The sequence below is a fragment of the Maylandia zebra genome, linkage group LG17, assembly GCF_041146795.1.
Source record: "Maylandia zebra isolate NMK-2024a linkage group LG17, Mzebra_GT3a, whole genome shotgun sequence".
NCBI classification, from domain to species: Eukaryota; Metazoa; Chordata; class Actinopteri; order Cichliformes; family Cichlidae; genus Maylandia; species Maylandia zebra.
The window spans coordinates 4022886-4042820 of NC_135183.1; the positions used below are offsets into that span (position 1 = coordinate 4022886).

At 43.7% G+C, this 19935-nt stretch overlaps 1 protein-coding gene across 1 annotated transcript; it reads left to right on the forward strand.

The window, feature by feature from the left end:
- Window positions 1-377: 377 nt before the first annotated feature.
- LOC101471004 (plexin-C1) lies at window positions 378-13647 on the forward strand. Its single transcript, XM_014408373.4, has 16 exons — window positions 378-1449; window positions 3164-3286; window positions 5444-5578; window positions 5653-5753; window positions 5830-5935; window positions 6014-6179; window positions 6443-6545; window positions 6721-6796; window positions 7251-7292; window positions 7413-7546; window positions 11014-11193; window positions 12091-12199; window positions 12367-12537; window positions 12614-12781; window positions 13132-13231; window positions 13404-13647. Exons 1-16 carry the CDS (start codon window positions 445-447, stop codon window positions 13460-13462), a joined length of 2778 nt encoding a protein of 925 aa, XP_014263859.3. The 5' UTR covers window positions 378-444; the 3' UTR covers window positions 13463-13647.
- Window positions 13648-19935: the final 6288 nt, after the last annotated feature.

Genomic DNA, 19935 nt, shown 5'->3' on the forward strand with positions numbered 1-19935 from the left:
ATGGAAGTCAACAGCAACACAGAACTAGTATTCTGGTATGTTTCAGATTAATAAACCTCAGTGTGCACCTGCACGAACATTGTCTTCCTTCAGTGTGTAACAACTTACTGAAGGTTCAACAAACGCTTTCTCAGTAGCTGAGTGCTGTAACTGTTTTGATTTTGTTGAGGTTCTAATGAACACTAAACTGTACAGACTCTCAGAACATGGCAGAAAGTAGAGAAAACAGCTGAGAGAAAATATTAAATGTTAAATCCTAAAATTGGAATCTGATTTTTCTATTAGCTGGGCGGGCCTCCTTCCACTTTCAACACTTCTCTTCTCAGCAGAGGCGCACTGCGCTTTTACGCATGAGTCTAGAGGCACTGTGTCTCAGAGCAGAGTGCCGTGCAGACCTTCAGTGTATGACGGTGTCCCAGACACAAGTATCACTGCTGCTACAAGATGATCCTGCTGCTCGCTCTGCTTTCTGTTCTTTTGGGAAAACCGAGTTTGTGCCTGGTGGAGGATGGAGGCTTTACATTTGATGGAAATATCCGCCAATTCGCCATGACCTCCAACACGGTTTACATCGCCACAGAGGAGAGGCTGTACCAGCTGAGCCACGACCTGACTCTGATCAACAGTCTGACCCAGAGGGGAATAATAAAGACCGGAAACCAGCAGGATGATGTGCAGTTTCACCGGGTTTCTGACACAGCTGAGGGGAACACAACTTTCAGCATCAACGTGTTGTTGCCTTTTACAAGCAATGACTCTCTGATCAGCTGCGGTGTGACTGACGATGACTGCAGTTACTGCGAGGTTCTGGACCTGAAGAACATCTCCAACCTTCTGTACAGAGAACACATCCAGGTGGGACCTCTGAAAAGCAGCAGCAGGTCAGTCAGCTTTCTGGTGGATGTGAAGAAGAAAACTCAGACTGACACTTACATTCTGACCGCGATCCAACAAAACAGAGAAAAGCCCGAAAACAACAAGTGTGGTGTCAATCAGAAGACTATCAACCTTCAAAATACAGATAACAAACAAGGTGGAGGTATATTTTCTGTAACTGATAGAGCTTCAGGCACACCTCAGATCACAAGTAAAGGTGATGTGGAGTTTGTTGACGGGTTTCAGCTTAATTCAACCATCTATCTGTTCTCCAACGCGCTCTCAGCTCAAACAAACAGAGTCCGTCTCATTTGGCTCAAAGGCGAAAAAAGCAAAACTGATACACTCAAGTCTCTGCGGGGCGCGACTCTCAGTGTCTCTGACGGTGACAGCAGCAGACTCGTGGCCTCCTCGGTCATCCCGGGGGAGCAGCCGGTGCTTTGGAGCGGCGTGTTCAGTGTGGATGGAGGAGATACCGACACCAAGCTGATGGTGTTTGACATCAGCCCTGATTACAGCAGGAACACCGACAGAGATCCAGACTTCTATACCTCTGTGCCATCAGAAGTGACGGTGGGTCGCTGTATAACTTCTAAACATGTTCTGAATGGTTCCTGAATGTAGTTTCCACCTGTGCCTCCACATTTTCACGTGGACAATCATGAAAGCAAAATGTTCACAGAGAGGCAGATTACTTTATCACACAGTGTGGTCACAAAACTAGAAACATCAATCGATTCAGACTCAGTCTGCTACTTCACATAAACAGTTAATGTTAGGCTCAAACTTTCCCGTAAAAAAAAAAAAAAGAAATATATATATATATATATATATATATATATATATATATATATATATATATATATATATAAACCTATTATACATATATATATGTATAATAGGTTTATATAATGTAAAAATACATATAGTAAATGAATTCATATTTGTATTTTTATGAATATAAAAAGGAGAAGCCAATAATTACCATGATAAAAAAATAAGATAGATAGAAAATATGAGGCAAAAAGCGGTTTAAAAAACAATATCTCTGTTAATTTCTACACAAAATCAAAGAAATTCAAAAGTTTTACTGAAGACACAAGAAAAAGGAGTCTGAATTATTTAAGCTGCTGGTATGTCTGCTGGTGCATGTGACAAACAAACTGAGTTTCACTGAATGATGTTTGACTTCATCACTATTTGATCAACATCAGTTTCAAATCTTTTTATTTTATATTTTTAACAAAAAGAAATTAAAATCAACCATTGCACTGGAGGTTAGTTTTCTGTCCTACAATAAAGTTTTCTGATTTATGACAAACTTTGAAATGTAAAAAAATGTAATATTAGAAATATACAATGAAATAATATTTTAAAAATAGCACTTCACCATCCTGAAGCAAAATGCTGCTTGGTCTCAGTGATGCTAAACCTTCAGCTGAAACTGCTGAGAGTACAAATCATTACTTGGAAAAACTTCTATTTGCTTCTGTAGGAGTTCCCCTTGTGTTACAATATTTTGCCATCGTAACGGCTGCTGATCAGTTTGCTTTGACTTCTACTTTTTTTTTCTTTGATACCCAGATGTTGCTTTGTTTCTGTGATGTGGAGGCACATCCCACTACGAAATGGACTAAACTACTGTTTATCATTTGTAAAGGGTGAAGGCGGTATGAAAGAGCCGTTACCTTTTTGGAATTATAGTTCAGTCACTCCACCACGCCGTTCTAACCATAACAGTGATTACTTGGAAATAATTTTTAAAAATGCAAACAAAAAGACACTTTCCATCCCTACATTACCACGGTTCCTCATATCAATGGGTCTCTAAATTCTCAGTGCCACTGTCCCCACACTATCATGCTCCTAGTGAGAGGTCAGTTAATTAGTCACTAGCAGAGGTGCTGCTGTGGTGACAGATGTCAGTTGTGGTCATTGCTCTCATGTGACTTCATAAAGATTCATTATCTGTATAATAGTTACTCCCATACTTCATGAAATTCTGTGAACCCTTGAAATAGCACATTCTTTAATTATATATAAGAAAATTGCATCATAGTTGATTCAGTTTATTCACCATTAAATCATATTTGAATGATTTTCAAGCTGAGTATGTGATTTCTCAAGGTGTAAACACAATTAATGAATATGCTGTTTGGGTTCATAGATTTAAAGCACTTCATTAGGTTTGGAGGGAATACAACTTATTTCTATTTTAACCATCTTGAGTTCTAATCTTAACATATCTACAATATCAGATTTGATGATCAGTGTGTTTGTTTCTCAGCCAAAGATCCTAAAACCTAAGGCAGTCCTCTTCAGGCACAGCTACATGACCTCTGTGCTGGCAGTGAGGCAGAGAGGCTGGATGGTTTTCTTCATTGGGACAGGAGACGGCCAGCTCATTAAGGTGTGTATGAAATGAAACATCTAAAGTACTTAGTTTACCAGCCTGATTTTAAGATGCCATTTCATCATCCTGAAATGCACTGGCTTCCTCACATGAAACAAACATGAAAGATAGTTCTGTCACCAAAATATATTTGTTGAATTAGCATCTATTCATAAAATCACGAACAACCGTTGACCCAAGATAAATAAAAACCAAAACTTTTTAAGAGGCAAATTATTCATGATTTTTTAGCTTGCTTATTTGAACTAGTCTCATTTTATTTCATTGTTGAAGTCTGCTGCAAACTGCAGTCACTTGTGGTCCCTGTAGCTTCTTTGTGTGCTCTTAGTCTCACTGTGAGTTCATCTGCTCACACACTGCAAGGTTTTGTTTGTGGAGTGGAGAGATGAGAGCTGTGACCCTGAAAGCTCAAAAAGCTTCAACAAGTATTTTATTGAATATGACAAGAGCGAGGTTGCATGTTCTCCCCGTGTTTGCGTGGGTTCCCTCCGGGTACTCCGGCTTCCTCCCACCGTCCAAAGACATGCAGCTTGTGGGGACAGGTTAATTGCATAATCCAAATTGTCACTAGGTGTGAATGTGCGAATGAAAGTGAGTGCGAATGGTTGTCTGTCCCTGTGTGTTGGCCCTGCGACCTGTCCAGGGTGTACCCGGCCTCTCGCCCTATGACAGCTGGGATAGGCTCCAGCGCCCCCCGCGACCCTGAAAAGGATAAGCGGAAGCGAATGGATGGATGGATGACGAGAGCAAGAGATAGAGAAACAAGCTGAGAGGGATGTTGTCATGGTTTGAGTTTTTCGGTCATATCGACTAGGGGTGGGTTTTTATAATCGATTCATCGATTAAAATCGATTCTGGCTTGGATAACGTAAAATCGATTCATTAAAATCCTGAATCGATTTTTTAATATAAATTTATTTTGTCCGAAATGCCAGAATCTCTGGTGACATCTCACAAAATTTCAAGAACCACCAAACAGTAAATGAGAGCAGGTACAGGGATTCTGCACATAGACTTAAACACACAGCGCGACCCGCGGATCAGAATCAGTTAGATGTCGCCTTTCTCACAGTCGGGGCTGAAAGCCGACAGCTCGCTGATCCGGGTCCGCGCTTTGTGTTCACGCCCTTTATGCGCTGATTCTAAAGCAGTTAGTTTGATCTCTCTCCAAACAATATTGACCGAATCAGCAGCAAAAGAAGATCCAAACGCTTCACATAAACATTGTCATGAATTCACTCTTTTACTGTTTTGCTTCCATTGCGATGCGCAGCTCTCTCTCCCTCTCTCCCTCCCCCTCCCCCCTCTCTCGAACAGTTTCGCTTTCTTCATTATTCGCTTGCTTGTTACACAAGTCTACTGTTGCTTACAGCGCTGTCGGCCGCTGTTTTTTCCCCTTTTACATTCTTCCGAAAAGAAAACCTCATTTCTGCTGTTCAATACTGAACAAATTGAAACTTTTTAAAATTATTCAAAATGCAAAATGCTTAGCCATGTCTCTAATAAAACCGCTGTAACGTCAGAGGTAATGTTGATTAATTAATGGTTTTCTTTCGTTTTTGATGTACTGCAGAATATTTTTATAAAATCCCAGGCCAGGAAAATCACCTACATGTTTTTCTGTGTTTTATCTTCAGCTACTTTGACACAAAGGCATCTGCTGTGATGCTCACACCTTGGATAAAGTCTTGAGAGTGTCAGCTTCCTTTTTATAGATACAAAAATATGTAAATGTCCTGATCTGAATTATATCTCTGACTGTCAAAATTTCCCAGATTTAAATCGAATCAAATCGAATTAAATCGAATCGTGGATCGAATCGATTCGGGACCTTGTGAATCGGAATTGAATCGATTCTAGAAATCAGTGACGATACCCAGCCCTAATATCGACTCTTTGATCACAGTTTGTGATTAAGTCGGAAAGTTTGTTTTACAGATAAGAAATACCGACTGTTTCACAACATATACAGCAGATATCAGCATGACACTGAATCCAAGCAGCACAAACACATGAGAACTTCTTATGAACGAGGGAAAACTTAAAATAAACAGCCTTTCATTTGGAAGATAGTGGTCAGAGAAAAATAAGCAATTGAAATGTTCATTAAACATAAAAACGTGAATTCTTATTTTCACAAATTCTTGTTGTCAGCTGTCTGTGGACAGGAACTATCACGCTGCCTGTCCCACGGTGCTCTACAGGACAAGTGATGATCGCAAAGTGTTTCCCAAATTACATCTGGATCCAGTGGGTCATAAACATGTGTATGTGCCATTTAGAAACCAGGTACTTAAATTATTTACTGATTATCTTAATGTCACATGTACCTGTGTTGCATTTTAAAGTGTTTGTTGTTCTAGATAAGGCGAGTTCCTGTGTCAAAGTGCAGCACGTACACAAATGTGCAGGAGTGTTGGTCTGCACAGGATCCATACTGTGGTTGGTGTGGCTCTAAAAGCAGGTGAGAGAAACAACATCTGCAGCTGATGTCTCCAAACTATTCTGAACTTGGTGATCATTTCTCCTTCTTCTCCTAGCTGCACATTTGAAGATGACTGCACAGATTCAGACTGGCTGTCCATTCCTGATGAGTCCCAGCACAAAATGATTTCCCACAAAGTTGAAAAGGACACAAACGGACAGGTACAGCTTACAAACACACTCGGGACTGCAATCATTTGTGGCTTTCAGGTATTTCTCACACATGTTCTTCATTTTCAGATTTTACTAAAAATCCACACACACTTGACTGTGGGCCAGGAAGTGTCGTCCAACTTTACCTGTCAGTTCACTGCAAGGTCCAGCTCGATTTGTGCTTTGAATAACCCTCCTCCACAGTTCCCACAATGCACCTGCATCCTGTCTGATCGTACACTTCCTGCTGATGGTCAGTGAGTTTTCATAAATAATCCAACGAATGAAATACTTTGCAGTCAGACCTGCTTACTGATCTGCAACACTTCCCAAAAAGCAAAATAGAAACATTACAGAGCTGACTCTGACAGATGAAATATTCTTTACTAGTTGACAAATCTGAGCTGTTCGTTATTACAAACTGTTGCAACTCATTAAACATATATGTCTAAAAATTAGCAATTGAAGGCTATGACACTGATCATGTTTTTTTTATTTTTTTATTTTATTTAACAGGTCTGCATGTCACAGTGAAATTTAGACTTGGTTCAACACAACTGTCAGAACAGCTGAGGTTGACTAACTGCTCTGACATCAGTGGACCACCAAGTTCAGTCTTGTAAGTCCAATCAATTATAAAGATTATGAAGATGGATCACTAATAACACAACATTATGTGTCATCACCAAGTAAAATGTATTACTACTGAGGAGTCTCTTTGTTTTATGTTGTATTTTTGGACATTATCGTTTTCTTGATGATTTCAACACTAATATGTAATTGTTTCTCTTCAGGTGTCAGCAGTGCATCAAAGCTGGTTGTGGATGGAACACAAACAGATGTTCCTGGGCCGATCAAACAGAGATCAATGTAATAATTCATGCCTTTAGTTTACCTAGTTCAGGTTTTTCCTCATTAACATATTTGTTTTAATTTTATTTCGCTGATACCATTCTACATGTTTAGGCTATTTTGATGTATCTTTTTTAAATCTACTTTTGGGAATAAGAAAGTCTATCTTATCATATAATTAAGTCTTCCACTTTAAGTTTATATTACTTTTGAGATTTTTCAATCATTATTAAGGGTGGGTTGGTCTAATGTTCAAATATCTATTGCTTCTCAAAAGCAGCAATATTATATGCAATAATATGTTAAGTGATTATGACAACTCACAAATACCAATTCAGTTGCTTGACAAAAATCGTGATTAAATTCTTTCCTTGTAAATAAGACAGAACTTCCATTCTCATCAGTCCTACATAGTTTCTTTAGACAATGACAGTAAACCTGCCATATTGATTCCCTCTGCTTCCTCCTGCAGGACAGCGTTTGCCAAAATGTGCAGTCTGGGAAGAACTTCTCTGTGAGTCTGAACCTCAGTCCTCAAACTCATTGTTCCTCTGACACCTTATTCGTGTTCAAAGCTTCCAACATCAGCTGATGGCCGTGGATTAAAGCTGATCATTTTTTGTCTTACTGTCAGATCCCAGAGATCTCCTCCATCACTCCCAGTGTGGTGTCTTTCTACGGTAGAAACCACGCAGTGCTGTCAGGTCGTAACCTCGATAATGTGACTGCAGTGAGGATGCAGGCCGATACTGACTGTACTCCAAAAGAGTGAGTCACTTTACACTAGTGATGTGTCACTCGCGAACGAAATGGCTCTTAGAGCCGGCTCTTTGACGTGAACGACGCGAGCCGGCTCCTTATTGCAAGCCGTGTTTTTTTGTTTTTCCCTTCTCTCACCCTCTCTCTCTCTCACACCATCTCTCTCTCTCGCACTTTTTTTCCACTTCACTCCGCACGCGAGCCTTGTGCTTTCCCTGGGATGAGGGGGGAGGGGTGGTAGTTACACTCGCAGTAGCGCAGGAACAGAGCAGGAGGGAAAGAGAGAAAGAGAGCCAGGGACAACAACGTCACATTAGAAAGGTATAGTAATCATAGTTGTGGATGTTAAAGGATTCAGAAAGTTTATTCATGCAGGCCCATATGACAGAGAATGTGCATCTTCTTTTTGTTTTCATATTTTAATTTATATTTAATGGTGTTGTGGTTTGCAGTGTTTTGTGTTGTTTCATTTTAAATTTGTTTAAAAGGAAAAAGCTGAAAATTTAAGTAGTTAAAAGTTGAAATGTGAATAGTTGGTTTCTGTATTAAATGATTTATTTATTACATTTTATGTGGAGTGAATAAATAAAAGTATATTTACGCTGGCCCCTAGAGACAAAGCACGTACAAACTCCAAAACAAAAGACAACAGAAGTGCTCCAGGATGCTAGGCGCAGTGTTGAGCTTTTGTTAGCTAGAGGCTACACAAGCCAGCAATTAAGAACGACCGGATTTGGTGTGTGGTAGTAACAGGTAAATGAACATGTTTTTTTTTAAATTATTTGAATATATATGAGTGCTTGTGTAATTTAAGTGATCTATGTAGCTGAAGCCGCTGGACCAGGCGAGGCGCAAGAGGCTGCCGCTGGACCAGGCGACAGCGTGGGTGAAGCTGATGGTAGAGCAGCTGGTGGCTGGACGGGCTCCTCGGGCCCCCCAGCTGACGAGGCAGGTTGCTGGATGGGCTCCTCGGGCCACTCAGCAAAAACAGTCCCAAAACCAGTGGGCACAGGGGCCCCTGGCACACGCAGGGCTGAACCAGCAGGCACGGTGGCCTCTGGCAAACACATAGCAGACTGCAGCTGCGCAGAGCATTGACTCTGCTCAGGCAGCGACAGCCGGGTGCAGTCCTCAGCTGGCTTCTTAACCTCCAGGGGTCCAGAGTCTGCTGGGGCTGAACCCCAGCCTCTGGGGAGGCCCTGGAGTGCATCATAGTCTCAGAACTGGACAGCTTTTGAGGAATGATAAGTTTTAATGGGTTTGTCTCTCTGCTTAGAATGGATGGATGAAAAACAATTCACTTCAGGTTGAATTGACTTGAATTGTTGTACAGGAGGAGCAAGTGACGCAGGGCTAGTGGCTGCTGAACATGAGGCTGAACTGAGGGCGACTGAAATAATGGTTGGGATGACAACGGTGGTGGAGTTGGAGACTGAGCTTCTGGCCGGGCGGCTAACTGAGCTGCAGACATTGAAGAACCAGTCTTTGTGGGAAGAGTTCCACGCTCTGACTGAGCAGTCAGTAGATAGTCCTTCTCATTTTCAGATTTCGGACTAAAAGTCCTGGTTAGCATAACACTGGACTCGGAAGAAGCAAAATGAAAGTAGTCCTTTAAATCCTCAGAGCGGGTGTTAACAGACTTTGAAGTGTTTGACAAAGTATTAACTGTTTCTAAATTAATCTTTTCAAATTTGAATAAACCTGAGTTAACTGGCATTGAATTTCTAGACTCAGGAATAACTGACAGTGTTCGTGAATGCAGGCTCAGATGGAGCAGAAAAAAACAAAAACACTGTTCTTGACTCACTGAATCTGCCGGTAACTGACGGCAGTGTGGACGTCACTTCCGCCTGGGAGAAGGGGCGACTAGTGATGGGATTTCCCACCAGGACACCAGGTTGAACGTCTGGTGTCCTGGTGCAGCCACAACAACCTGGTGCTGAATGCCCAGAAGACAGTGGAGATTATTGTGGACTTCAGGAAGCACACAGCCCCACTCCCCCCCATCATCCTGACTGACACCCCCATCACCTCTGTGGACTCATTCCGCTTCCTGGGTACCACCATCACCCAGGACCTGAAGTGGGAGCCCACCATCACCTCCGTCATCAAGAAAGCCCAGCAGAGGATGTACTTCCTGAGGCAGCTGAAGAAATTCAACCTGCCAACACGGACGATGATGCAGTTCTACACTGCAATCATCGAGTCCATCCTCACCTCCTCCATCACCGTGTGGTATGCTGGAGCCACTATCAGGGACAAACAGAGACTGCAGCGTGTTGTGCGCTCTGCTGAGAAGGTGATTGGCTGCAGACTCCCATCTCTGCAGGACCTGTACACCTCCAGGACATTGCGGCGTGCAGCTCGGATCTCAGCTGACCCTTCTCACCCTGGACACAGTCTGTTTGACCTGCTTCCCTCAGGCAGGAGGCTCCGGTCCATTCGCACCAGAACCTCACGCCATAAGAACAGTTTCTTCCCCTCTGCTGTTGGACTCATGAACAATAACCGTATGACTGTTCCTGCCACTAACACATGACCCTACGCTGTGTCACTGCATCATTCCATGTTTGTCACTGATCACCACCTGCACTCATGTATATATCTATCTACTTAGCACTCTTAATTCTTATTCTCATGTATATATCTCATGTATATCTCATGCACATATCTTTCTACATAGCACTTTTAATTCTTATTCCTACTTTTATTTTCTCATGTCTATTTAAGTGCTATTTATGACACTATGTTTGCACTGAAGCACCGCAGCAATTTCCTAATGTTGTAAACCTGCTCAACATTTGGCAATAAACCCCATTCTGATTCTGATTCTGATTCTGACCAGGTCTGTCCAGCGTCCTCCCTCACAACCTGATCCAACTCACCACCAGGTGGTGATCAGTTGACAGCTCAGCCCCTCTCTTTACCCGAGTGTCCAAAACATATGGCCTCCGGTCTTGTGATACGATTACAAAATCAATCATTGACCCGTTTTTGCATGAATTATGACAACCACAATTAGGATTTTTTTCTTAAGTATTTTTATTCATCATTAGACATGGAAAAAAAGACTTTTGAACTTCATTTTTCTAAACATGTACTTTTCAAAGAGTTCTTTACATGTCCACTTAGGTGGACAACATACATTTTGATTCATGAATTTGACAAACAAATAAATAATATGCACTGTCTGTTGTGTTTATGTGCAAGTATACCATAAACACTGAAACAAATACAAAAAAAAACAGCCTTTGACTAGCTGTCCACTGTAGTGGCCACTGTGTGTGAAAGGGTTAAATCTGGATTTACTGTTTACTTTGTAATCCAAATGAAATCAAAGACGTGTTAAACTCATAAAAACACACAATTTGATAATTTTAAGGAAGACCTTGCTGCTCAGCTTTAGTCTTTCTTGGGGTTTTCTGCATGTTGTGATGATGTTAGTGACTCTGTTTCTCTCTTTGTGTTCTGGTCAGATCTTCCATTTGGGACAACACTGGTTTCAGTCTGACGTTCCACATTCCCAGTTCAAATATCAAAGGCGTGGTCAACGTATGTCTTCTCCTCCCAGATGGTCGTTGCCATGGCAAAGCTAAAATCACCTACAGCTCATTACCATCATGCACCAATATTACTCCAAGCAGCAGCTGGATCAGGTATGTTCAGTTTTGCTGAAACCTAAAAAACACAGAAGATACAGAACGTTTATCTGCTAATGTCTCAGAAAGTGTTTTGACCAAAGAAACAGTACATGTGTGTGTGTCTTTTGTGTGCAGTATCACGTGCTGCTACATCCTGCTGTGAGAGAACAGAGATATTTATCATAAGAGGAAGGAAGCTTTTGCATTGGTTTGACCTCTTCCGCTTTTACTGAACCTCATGGTTGAGAAAGCAGTATCTGTCACCCGACTACTTCCTGTTGGAGTCCACACCTCTGAGCTCTGCAGCCTCAGTCACCAGCCTTTTTTCTTTTTTTTTGCTCTGCTGTCTGCAGAATGAATACGTGGGGTACTTTTTAGCTTCTGAGTCCATCACACACTTTAGTTTACAGGCATATTATCTATGCTAAAATAATGATTCAGTGTTCAGACTGCAGCCTACGTGTGGAGAGCTCTTAATTTTCCAGTGAAATATTTTTACTAGTATAAAACTGGCATCTTCTTTACCTCCTACAACTCCTTCCCCTACCTGTGCACGTATGTGAATGATCGTGCCTTCATTCTCATCCAGACCTTGCTTATGCTTTCATGTTGGATCAGTCCCAGATAGCAATAACTCCTATTAGTGAGCTTTTAATCAAGCTGAAAACAACAGTAACATCTAAACATAAAAAGATCTTTATTAAATGAAAACTGTTAAATCTGGAGGAAATGTTTTTGGACATCTCTCACTACTCTATCAAATCATGTTTAAAACACAGTTTGAATAATTCACACTGTTGAGAATTGACAAAAATGTGGGTTATGCTAACTGTTTGAAAGGAGTGTGGGATCAGATGATTTTTTTCCTTGCAGTCCCTCTGCTCTGACTAAAGCCCGCTTCCTGTCCTGCAGTGGGAAGAGGAAGATCACACTCATGGGGTCTCACCTTAACTTTGTTGAAGGGGTCTTCCACAGCCACGCAATGCAGGATGTCAGACTTCCCAGAAACATCAGCTCTGAGGTTGGTCTGTAGACACAAACAATGTGCCTTTGAAATGACATCAAGATGTTTTCATACATGAGCTCTGAACATTTCGGATGTGGACATCTGACACACGCATGTCATAATCTTATGTCCTGCTTTAGTCATGTCATGCTGTCTTTTCTGTTTATTTAATTTCATTGCAGTATCTCACCTACAATTCACCTGCAGCTGGGAGCATTTCTAGCAGCACTATGTTTGTCAAAGTAGCCAATGAAACCTTGGCCTGCTCCATTAAACTCCCCTACTATCCAGACCCTGAGTTTACCAGCTTCACAGTTATAAGGACAGGGGAAGATGTGCGCATCACCATTCAGGTTAGTTTTTTTTTTTTTTTTAATTTTCATACATATACAAACATGTGACAGCTAGCCTTTGTTTTTCTTCATTTAGAAAAAGACAGACAAGCTGGAGATGATGATAGATGAGTTATCAGCGTGGGGCGTTCAAGACAATACGGAATACCAGTGCATCATGAAAGCCAAAGAAACCAGTAACAACTCTGACTCTTTCATCTGTGAGATTAAAAGACTAACCAACCCTGAATTTGAGGAGTTGCTGGTAAATCTTTCTTTCATGCTACCCCCAGCTAGATAAGTATCACCGGAAAAAAACAAACCGAACTTGTTGACGCTATATAAATAAAATTGAATTGAAATGTATGGTGAGGTGAGGTGAGGTGTTCTTTAGAAAACATCCTTTCTTTGTGGAGATGACAACATCAAAGTTCTCAGTTTGATGTTTTCTAGAGGAGAAACCTGAAACTGAGGGCAAACAGACTTTTTCATCTGTATTGGTAACAAACAGTTGCCTTTCAAACTTCAAAATGATATTTATGCATACAATAACAATTTTTGGCCTGTTGCTCTGGTGAGAACTCTCTCTGTAAAATGTTTCTCTTTATTTTGTAGATAAATTATGGTGACAGGACAGTAAGTCTTGGGCTTGATTCCCAGTTACACGAAGCCCTGCAGATATTACGTTTCATGCTGATACCCTGTGTTATTGCAGGTAAGTGAGAGAATTGTTTCTTTTCTACATTTACGGATTATTAGACAATCTTAGGCAAAATGATGGTTTTACACCACTTTCCACTTTGATTTCAGCAGAAATAATAGAAAATCTTTCTTCTCCACTTTATGGATGGTGTTTCAGTTTAAGTGAGTTACTGTTTGTCTTTCAGTGTTGGTGATCATCTATTTCTGGCAGAAGAGACTCACCATTGAGATGAATAAGCTCTGACCACTGACTGGCCTGAGTATTCTTAGGAAGAAGTTTGTCTCAAGATAGGCATTATAAAGCTTCCTGCAGAGTTTGCTTTGTTTTATTTTTTCTTTCTGTCTTTACGATGTTAATCATATTGCAAATGTGTTTTAGCTGAAGTCATATTATCAGGACACAAATAAAAAAATATTTTATCTGTTGTATCCTTTGTCTTTTCCATGTTTAGTGTAACAGGTTTTAAATCGGATAGGGGGGGGTTCAGATGTAAAAATGAGACATCTGGGTCCATAAGTATTGGGATAAAGAAACAATTTTTGCTTCAGTTCATGAAGTTTAACAAAATTATTACGAAGTTATTTAGGAATTGAAACTATTTTTCTTCGTAGTTTACATTTTCAGATGCTTTGGTTCTTCTTCATAAAGAGAGCAAAACAAAACTTTTATTTCATGCTAAATGTTGTATTGAAGCCAACAGTGACCCCTGGTGGCAAAAATAAATTAGGAAGTTTTACACCTCACAGGATTTGTGTTAATAAAATAATCATCATAAATTAAAAATCACAAAACTGGCAGAACCAGGCTCAGGGAGGGATGGGGCCATCTGCTGTGACCAGTTGGGGTAAGAGAAGGAAAACAGGATATAGACATGCTGTGGAAGAGAGACAGAGATTAATAACAGGTACGATTCAATCCAGAGAGGTCTATTATAATATAGTGAGTGAGAAAGGTGACTGGAAAAGAAAAACTCAATGCATCATGGGAATCCCCCAGCAGCCTACGTCTATTGCAGCATAACTAAGGGAGGATTCAGGGTCACCTGGTCCAGCCCTTTAGCAAAATGCTTTAGCAAAAGGGAAAGTTTTAAGCCTAATCTTAAGAGTAGAATCAAATCTAAATCCAAACTGGAAGCTGGTTCCACAGAAGAGGGGCCTGAAAACTGAAGGCCCTGCCTCCCATTCTACTTTTAGACACTCTAGGTACAACAAGTAGTTCTGCAGTGCGAGAGCGAAGTGCTCGAATAGGGTGATATGGTACTACAAGGTCATTAAGATAAGATGGGGCCTGATTATTTAAGACCTTGTATGTGATTTTGTATTCAATTCTGGATTTAAAGGGGGGGGGGGGGGGGGGGGGGCAATGAAGGGAAGCCAATACAGGAGAAATCTGCTCTCTCTTTCTAGTCCCTGTCAGGACTCTTGCTGCAGCATTTTGGAATAACTGAAGGCTTTTTCAGGGAGTTTTTAGGACATCCTGATAATAATGAATTACAGTAATCCAGCCTGGAAGTAATAAATGCATGAACTAGTTTTTCAGCTTCACTCTGAGACAGGATATTTCTAATTTTAGAGATGTTGCACAAATGGAAGAAAGCAGTCTTACATATTTGTTTAATATGTGCATTGAAGGACATGTTCATCATGTTGATTAAAAATGACTCCAAGGTTCCTCACAGTGTTACTGGAGGCCAAGGTAATGCCATCCAGAGTAAGAATCTGGTTAGATACCATATTTCTAAGGTTTTCAGGGCTGAGTACAATAACCTCAGTTTTATCTGAATTAAGAAGCAGAAAGTTAGCGGCCATCAAGGTCTTTATGTCTTTAAGACATTCCTGCAGTTTAACTAATTGGAAAAGTTAAACTTGTGTGTTATCTGGCTTCATGGACAGATAAAGTTGGGTGTCACTGGCATAGCAGTGAAAATGCTATGCCGGTCTTCTTATGATACTGCCTAAGGGAAGCATGTATAATGTAAACAGAATTGGTCCTTGCACTGAACCCTATGGAACACCATAGTTGACCTTAGTGTATGAAGAGGACTCTCCATTTACATTAACAAATTGGAGTCTAATATATAGATATTATTGGCGACTATCAAGCCTTTGAGTCGCCGAGCAGCTGAATGGGGGAATAATGTTGACGCACCCCCTGTTCAAAACGCAAGTCAAAGTTCCAGTTTAAAAACTCCTTTATTTATTATCAAAATCCTTAAAACCCATAGAAAAACAGTGATAAAAAACATTCCAGGCTTGAGCGGTCAGCAAAAGTCGACTTCCAACTCATTCACAAAAATTCCCTCGGGCCGTGAACAGATGATATAGCAATCACTAGTACTATTACCAACACCACATGACCCAAAGCTACGCCTATCCACAATATTCCGGCCCCTAATTATTACATTCTTACAATGACAATTACACATCCAACACCATAACTCAAGACATACACTTCATTATATCACAGACACCCAGTGAGACAGCATAACATACTCAAAAAAAAAGCTATTTTCTCATTTCTTCTCTTCTTTTCTTCTGTCTGCACATGGACGGTCAGTCATAGGCCAAAGGTTACCAGCACTTAGCCTAAATATAGTCAGTCTGTGATGTACATCTCATAACATTAAAGTCAATTCAAAGTTAGTTATGTCACGCTGTGCCAAATTGTCATCGTCATGGGTCAGAGGCCTCCTGAAGAAGGCATATCTTTGTGACGGGTCTGCACACATGGCTGGTTGGGGTCTTAATCCAGACATGACGTACAAGGCCCCTTTTGTCAGGCACAGCTGCTGTGACTCTGCCAATGGTCCAAGAACCACGAGGTGCAGAGTCATCCACTATGAGAACCACATCTCCAGGAACAAAGTTGCGTTTAATCCTTCCCCATTTCTGGCGCTGCTGAAGTTGTGGTAAGTATTCTTTAGTCCATCTTTTCCAAAACAGGTCAGATATATATATTGGACTTGTCTCCATCGTTTATGTGTGTAGCGATCATCTCTTTGGAACAGGCCAGGTGGTAAACACGGGTTGGACTTGAGAAGGAGGAGATGGTTTGGTGGTAAGGCTTCTAAATCATTTGGATCGGTGGATTCCACAGTAATGGGTCTACTGTTGAGGACTGACTCCACTTCACAAAAAGCAGTGGAGCCCTTCTTCATCCAAACGGTGTGTGTGCAGAGTGGAATTAAGGACCTTTCTGACAGAATGAATCAACCTCTCCCATGCGCCGCCATGATGCGATCCAGGTGGAGGACTAAAGATCCATTTCACTCCCTTCAAAGACAGAGCATCAGAGATCTTTTCCTGATTCCACTCTACCATAGCTTGTCTCAGCCCACAAAGTTGGTCCCACTGTCGGAGCGCAGGACCAGATATCCATTCAGTGTCACGTGAAAAGGTCTCTGCCTTCATACCTCTGTAGGAAAGGTCCGCAGGATTATGTGTGGTGCTCACATACCTCCATTGGTAGGCACTTGAAGCCTTGAGGATTTCTGACACTCTGTTTGCCACAAAAACATGGAACCTAGAAGTCTCATTGTTTATATATTTCAACACTGTGGTGCTGTCCCTCCAAAACACAGAGTTTAGGAAAGGTAGTCTCAATTCCCTCTTCCACATTCTATCCATGCGAACTGCTACCACTGCTGCCGTCAATTCCATGCGAGGGAATGTGACTGGTGTGACACACGCTAGGCACAGATACACCCACACACAGGTCGTTGTCATCAGATCCCACATTTATTAAGAGTGTGCACTGAATCACAACAGAACACCGTCTGACAGCGGTCGGTTTCCCCAGCGTCTCTCCCCTCCGCTCCTCTCCACCTCACTATATAAAGGAAAGGAAAACCACCATCAGTCCAAAATCGCCATCAGCTGTTCTTACCAGCACCGCCCCGTTGAGCTCACTGCACCACTCCTCCCCTGCAGCCGCGCCCCGGACCACACCTCCGCCACACACCCCCACCGCCCGACTGAGGCCGGGAAGCCCACCAGCCGAACCTACTCCCCCCCCCGGCCCATGGACCACCTTGAACTTAAAAGGCTGCAAAGCCAGATACCACCGGGTGATCCGGGCGTTGGCATCCTTCATGCGGTGGAGCCACTGTAGCGGGGCGTGGTCCGAGCAGAGGGTGAATGAGCGCCCCAGGAGGTAATAGCGAAGGGAGTCGACCGCCCACCGGATAGCCAAGCACTCCTTCTCCACGGTGCTGTACCGTCTTTCGCGCTCTGCCAGCTTCCGGCTGATGTAAAGAACGGGACGGTCAGCCCCCCTCACCTGCTGGGACAAAACGGCCCCCTACCCTCTGTTCGAGGCGTCAGTCTGCAGAACAAAAGGGAGGGAAAAGTTAGGGGTGTGAAGCAGCGGCTCCCCACAGAGAGCCTTTTTCACCTGCACAAACGCCGCCTGGCACGGCCCCGTCCACTGAACCAGATCTGGAGCACCCTTCCGGGTAAGATCGGTTAAGGGGCTGGTCAGCTGCGCAAACCCTGGCACGAACCGGCGATAGTAACCCGCCAGCCCCAGAAACCGTCTCACCTCCTTTTTAGTCTTGGGGCGCGGGCAGGATGCGATAGCCGCCGTCTTTTCCACCTGTGGACGCACCTGCCCGCCCCCCAAGTGGTACCCCAGATACTGTCCAACCGCACACTTCTTCGGGTTGGCCGTGAGCCCCGCCTGCCTCAGGGACTCCAGGACCGTGGCCACCCGCTGCACATGCTCCGCCCAGGTGTCGCTGTGGATGATCACGTCATCCAAGTAGGCAGCAGCATACGCAGCGTGCGGGTGCAGCACCCGGTCCATGAGGCGCTGGAAGGTGGCAGGGGCCCCGAACAAGCCGAACGGAAGCGTAACGAATTGGTACAAACTGTACGGAGTGGAGAAGGCCGTTTTCTCCTTGGACTCGGCAGACAAGGGAATCTGCCAATAGCCCTTGGTTAAATCCAGGGTCGTGAAAAAACGGGCCGTGCCCAGCCGATCCAGGAGCTCGTCGACCCAGGGCATGGGATAAGCATCAAAACGTGACACTTCATTCACCTTGCGATAGTCGACACAGAACCGTATAGACCCATCCTTCTTCACCACCAGAACGATGGGGCTACACCAGGCGCTGTGCGACTCTTCTATCACTCCCACTCTCAGCATTTCAGCCAATTCCCTCTGCACGATTTGCCGTTTATGCTCAGGAAGCCTGTAGGGCCGTGAACGCACTGTCACGCCAGGCTGCGTTACAAAATGATGCTCAATGAGAGACGTCCGGCCGGGCAGGGGGGAGAACACGTCAGCAAAACGCTGTTGTAACGCGACAACGTCCGCTCTCTGGGCCTGTGTGAGATGGTCATCACAAGGGAGGGAGGCGGGGATGATGGAATTTGGCACCTCCGGCCCCAACTCATCTCTCTCCTTAACCAGGCTCACCAGAGAAGCGGTTTCAACCTCCCTCCACGCTTTAAGGAGATTGAGGTGATAAATCTGCGTGGCCCCTCCCCTGTCCAACCGAGCGACCTCATAGTCAACATCCCCGACTCGCCGTGTGACCACAAAGGGTCCTTGCCACTTGGCGAGCAACTTTGAGCTAGAAGAAGGGAGTAATACAAGCACTTTGTCTCCCGGTGAAAATTGCCTGAGTCTAGCCCCTCTGTCATACAGGCGTTGCTCACGCTGCTGAGCCTGGAGCAAATTCTCCCGTGACAACCTCCCCAAAGTGTGGAGTTTTGCTCTCAGGTCCAACACGTACTGAATCTCATTCTTGGCGGGGCTCGGACCGTCCTCCCAGCTTTCTTTAATCAGGTCGAGCACCCCACGTGGCCTCCTGCCGAACAGCAGTTCAAAGGGAGAAAATCCCGTGGAGGCCTGGGGCACCTCCCGCACTGCGAATAACAGAGGGTCTAGCCAGTGATCCCAATTGCGTTCATCCTCGTTAATGAACTTACGAATCATGGACTTTAAGGTCTTATTCAGCCGCTCCACCAGCCCGTCCGTCTGAGGGTGGTAGACCCTGGTCCGAATAGATTTAATGCCCAGTAATTCGTACAGTTCCCGCAGTGTACGAGACATAAACGACGTGCCCTGGTCAGTCAGTATCTCTTTCGGGATTCCGACTCGGGAGATGACCTGAAACAGTGCCTGCACCACACTCTTTGCAGAGATGGTGCGCAGCGGGACTGCTTCCGGGTACCGCGTTGCATAATCCACCAGGACTAATACAAAGCGGTAGCTGTGTGCACTCCGGTGAAACGGCCCGATGAGGTTCATGCCAATGCGCTCGAACAGGACCTCTATGAGTGGAAGCGGACGCAAAGGCGCTTTTGGTATGGCCGGCTGATTAACAAGTTGGCAGTCCGGGCAGGACGCGCACCAGCGGCGCACATCTGCTCGGATGCCCGGCCAATAAAATCGGGCCGTTATTCGCTCCAGAGTTTTTTCGTATCCCATATGCCCTGCCATGGGGTTATAATGAGCTGCCTGGAAAATCGTTTCCCGGCGGCCCTGCGGCACCAACAGCTGGGTGTGTGTCCCCTCCGTGCGAGCGTCACGACTCACTCGATATAACCTGTCTTTCGATAAAATGAAGCGTGGGTAGGTCCGCACGGCTTCGGGGCGCACCACGTGACCATCAATCTCAATCACTTGGTCAAAGGCTGAGCGTAGGGTGTCGTCACGAGACTGTTCCAGTGGAAAATCACCCGTGGGGAGAACTTCCGGAGCCGGCAGGG

Excerpts from the sequence above, each read along its gene's own strand:
- LOC101471004 (XM_014408373.4), top strand. The coding sequence starts at position 445 with ATGATCCTGCTGCTCGCTCTGCTTTCTGTTCTTTTGGGAAAACCGAGT. Across the intron at positions 7,293-7,412 it reads AGTCTGGGAAGAACTTCTCT|ATCCCAGAGATCTCCTCCAT; the intron begins GTGAGTCTGAAC and ends TCTTACTGTCAG. Across the intron at positions 12,200-12,366 it reads CCAGAAACATCAGCTCTGAG|TATCTCACCTACAATTCACC; the intron begins GTTGGTCTGTAG and ends ATTTCATTGCAG.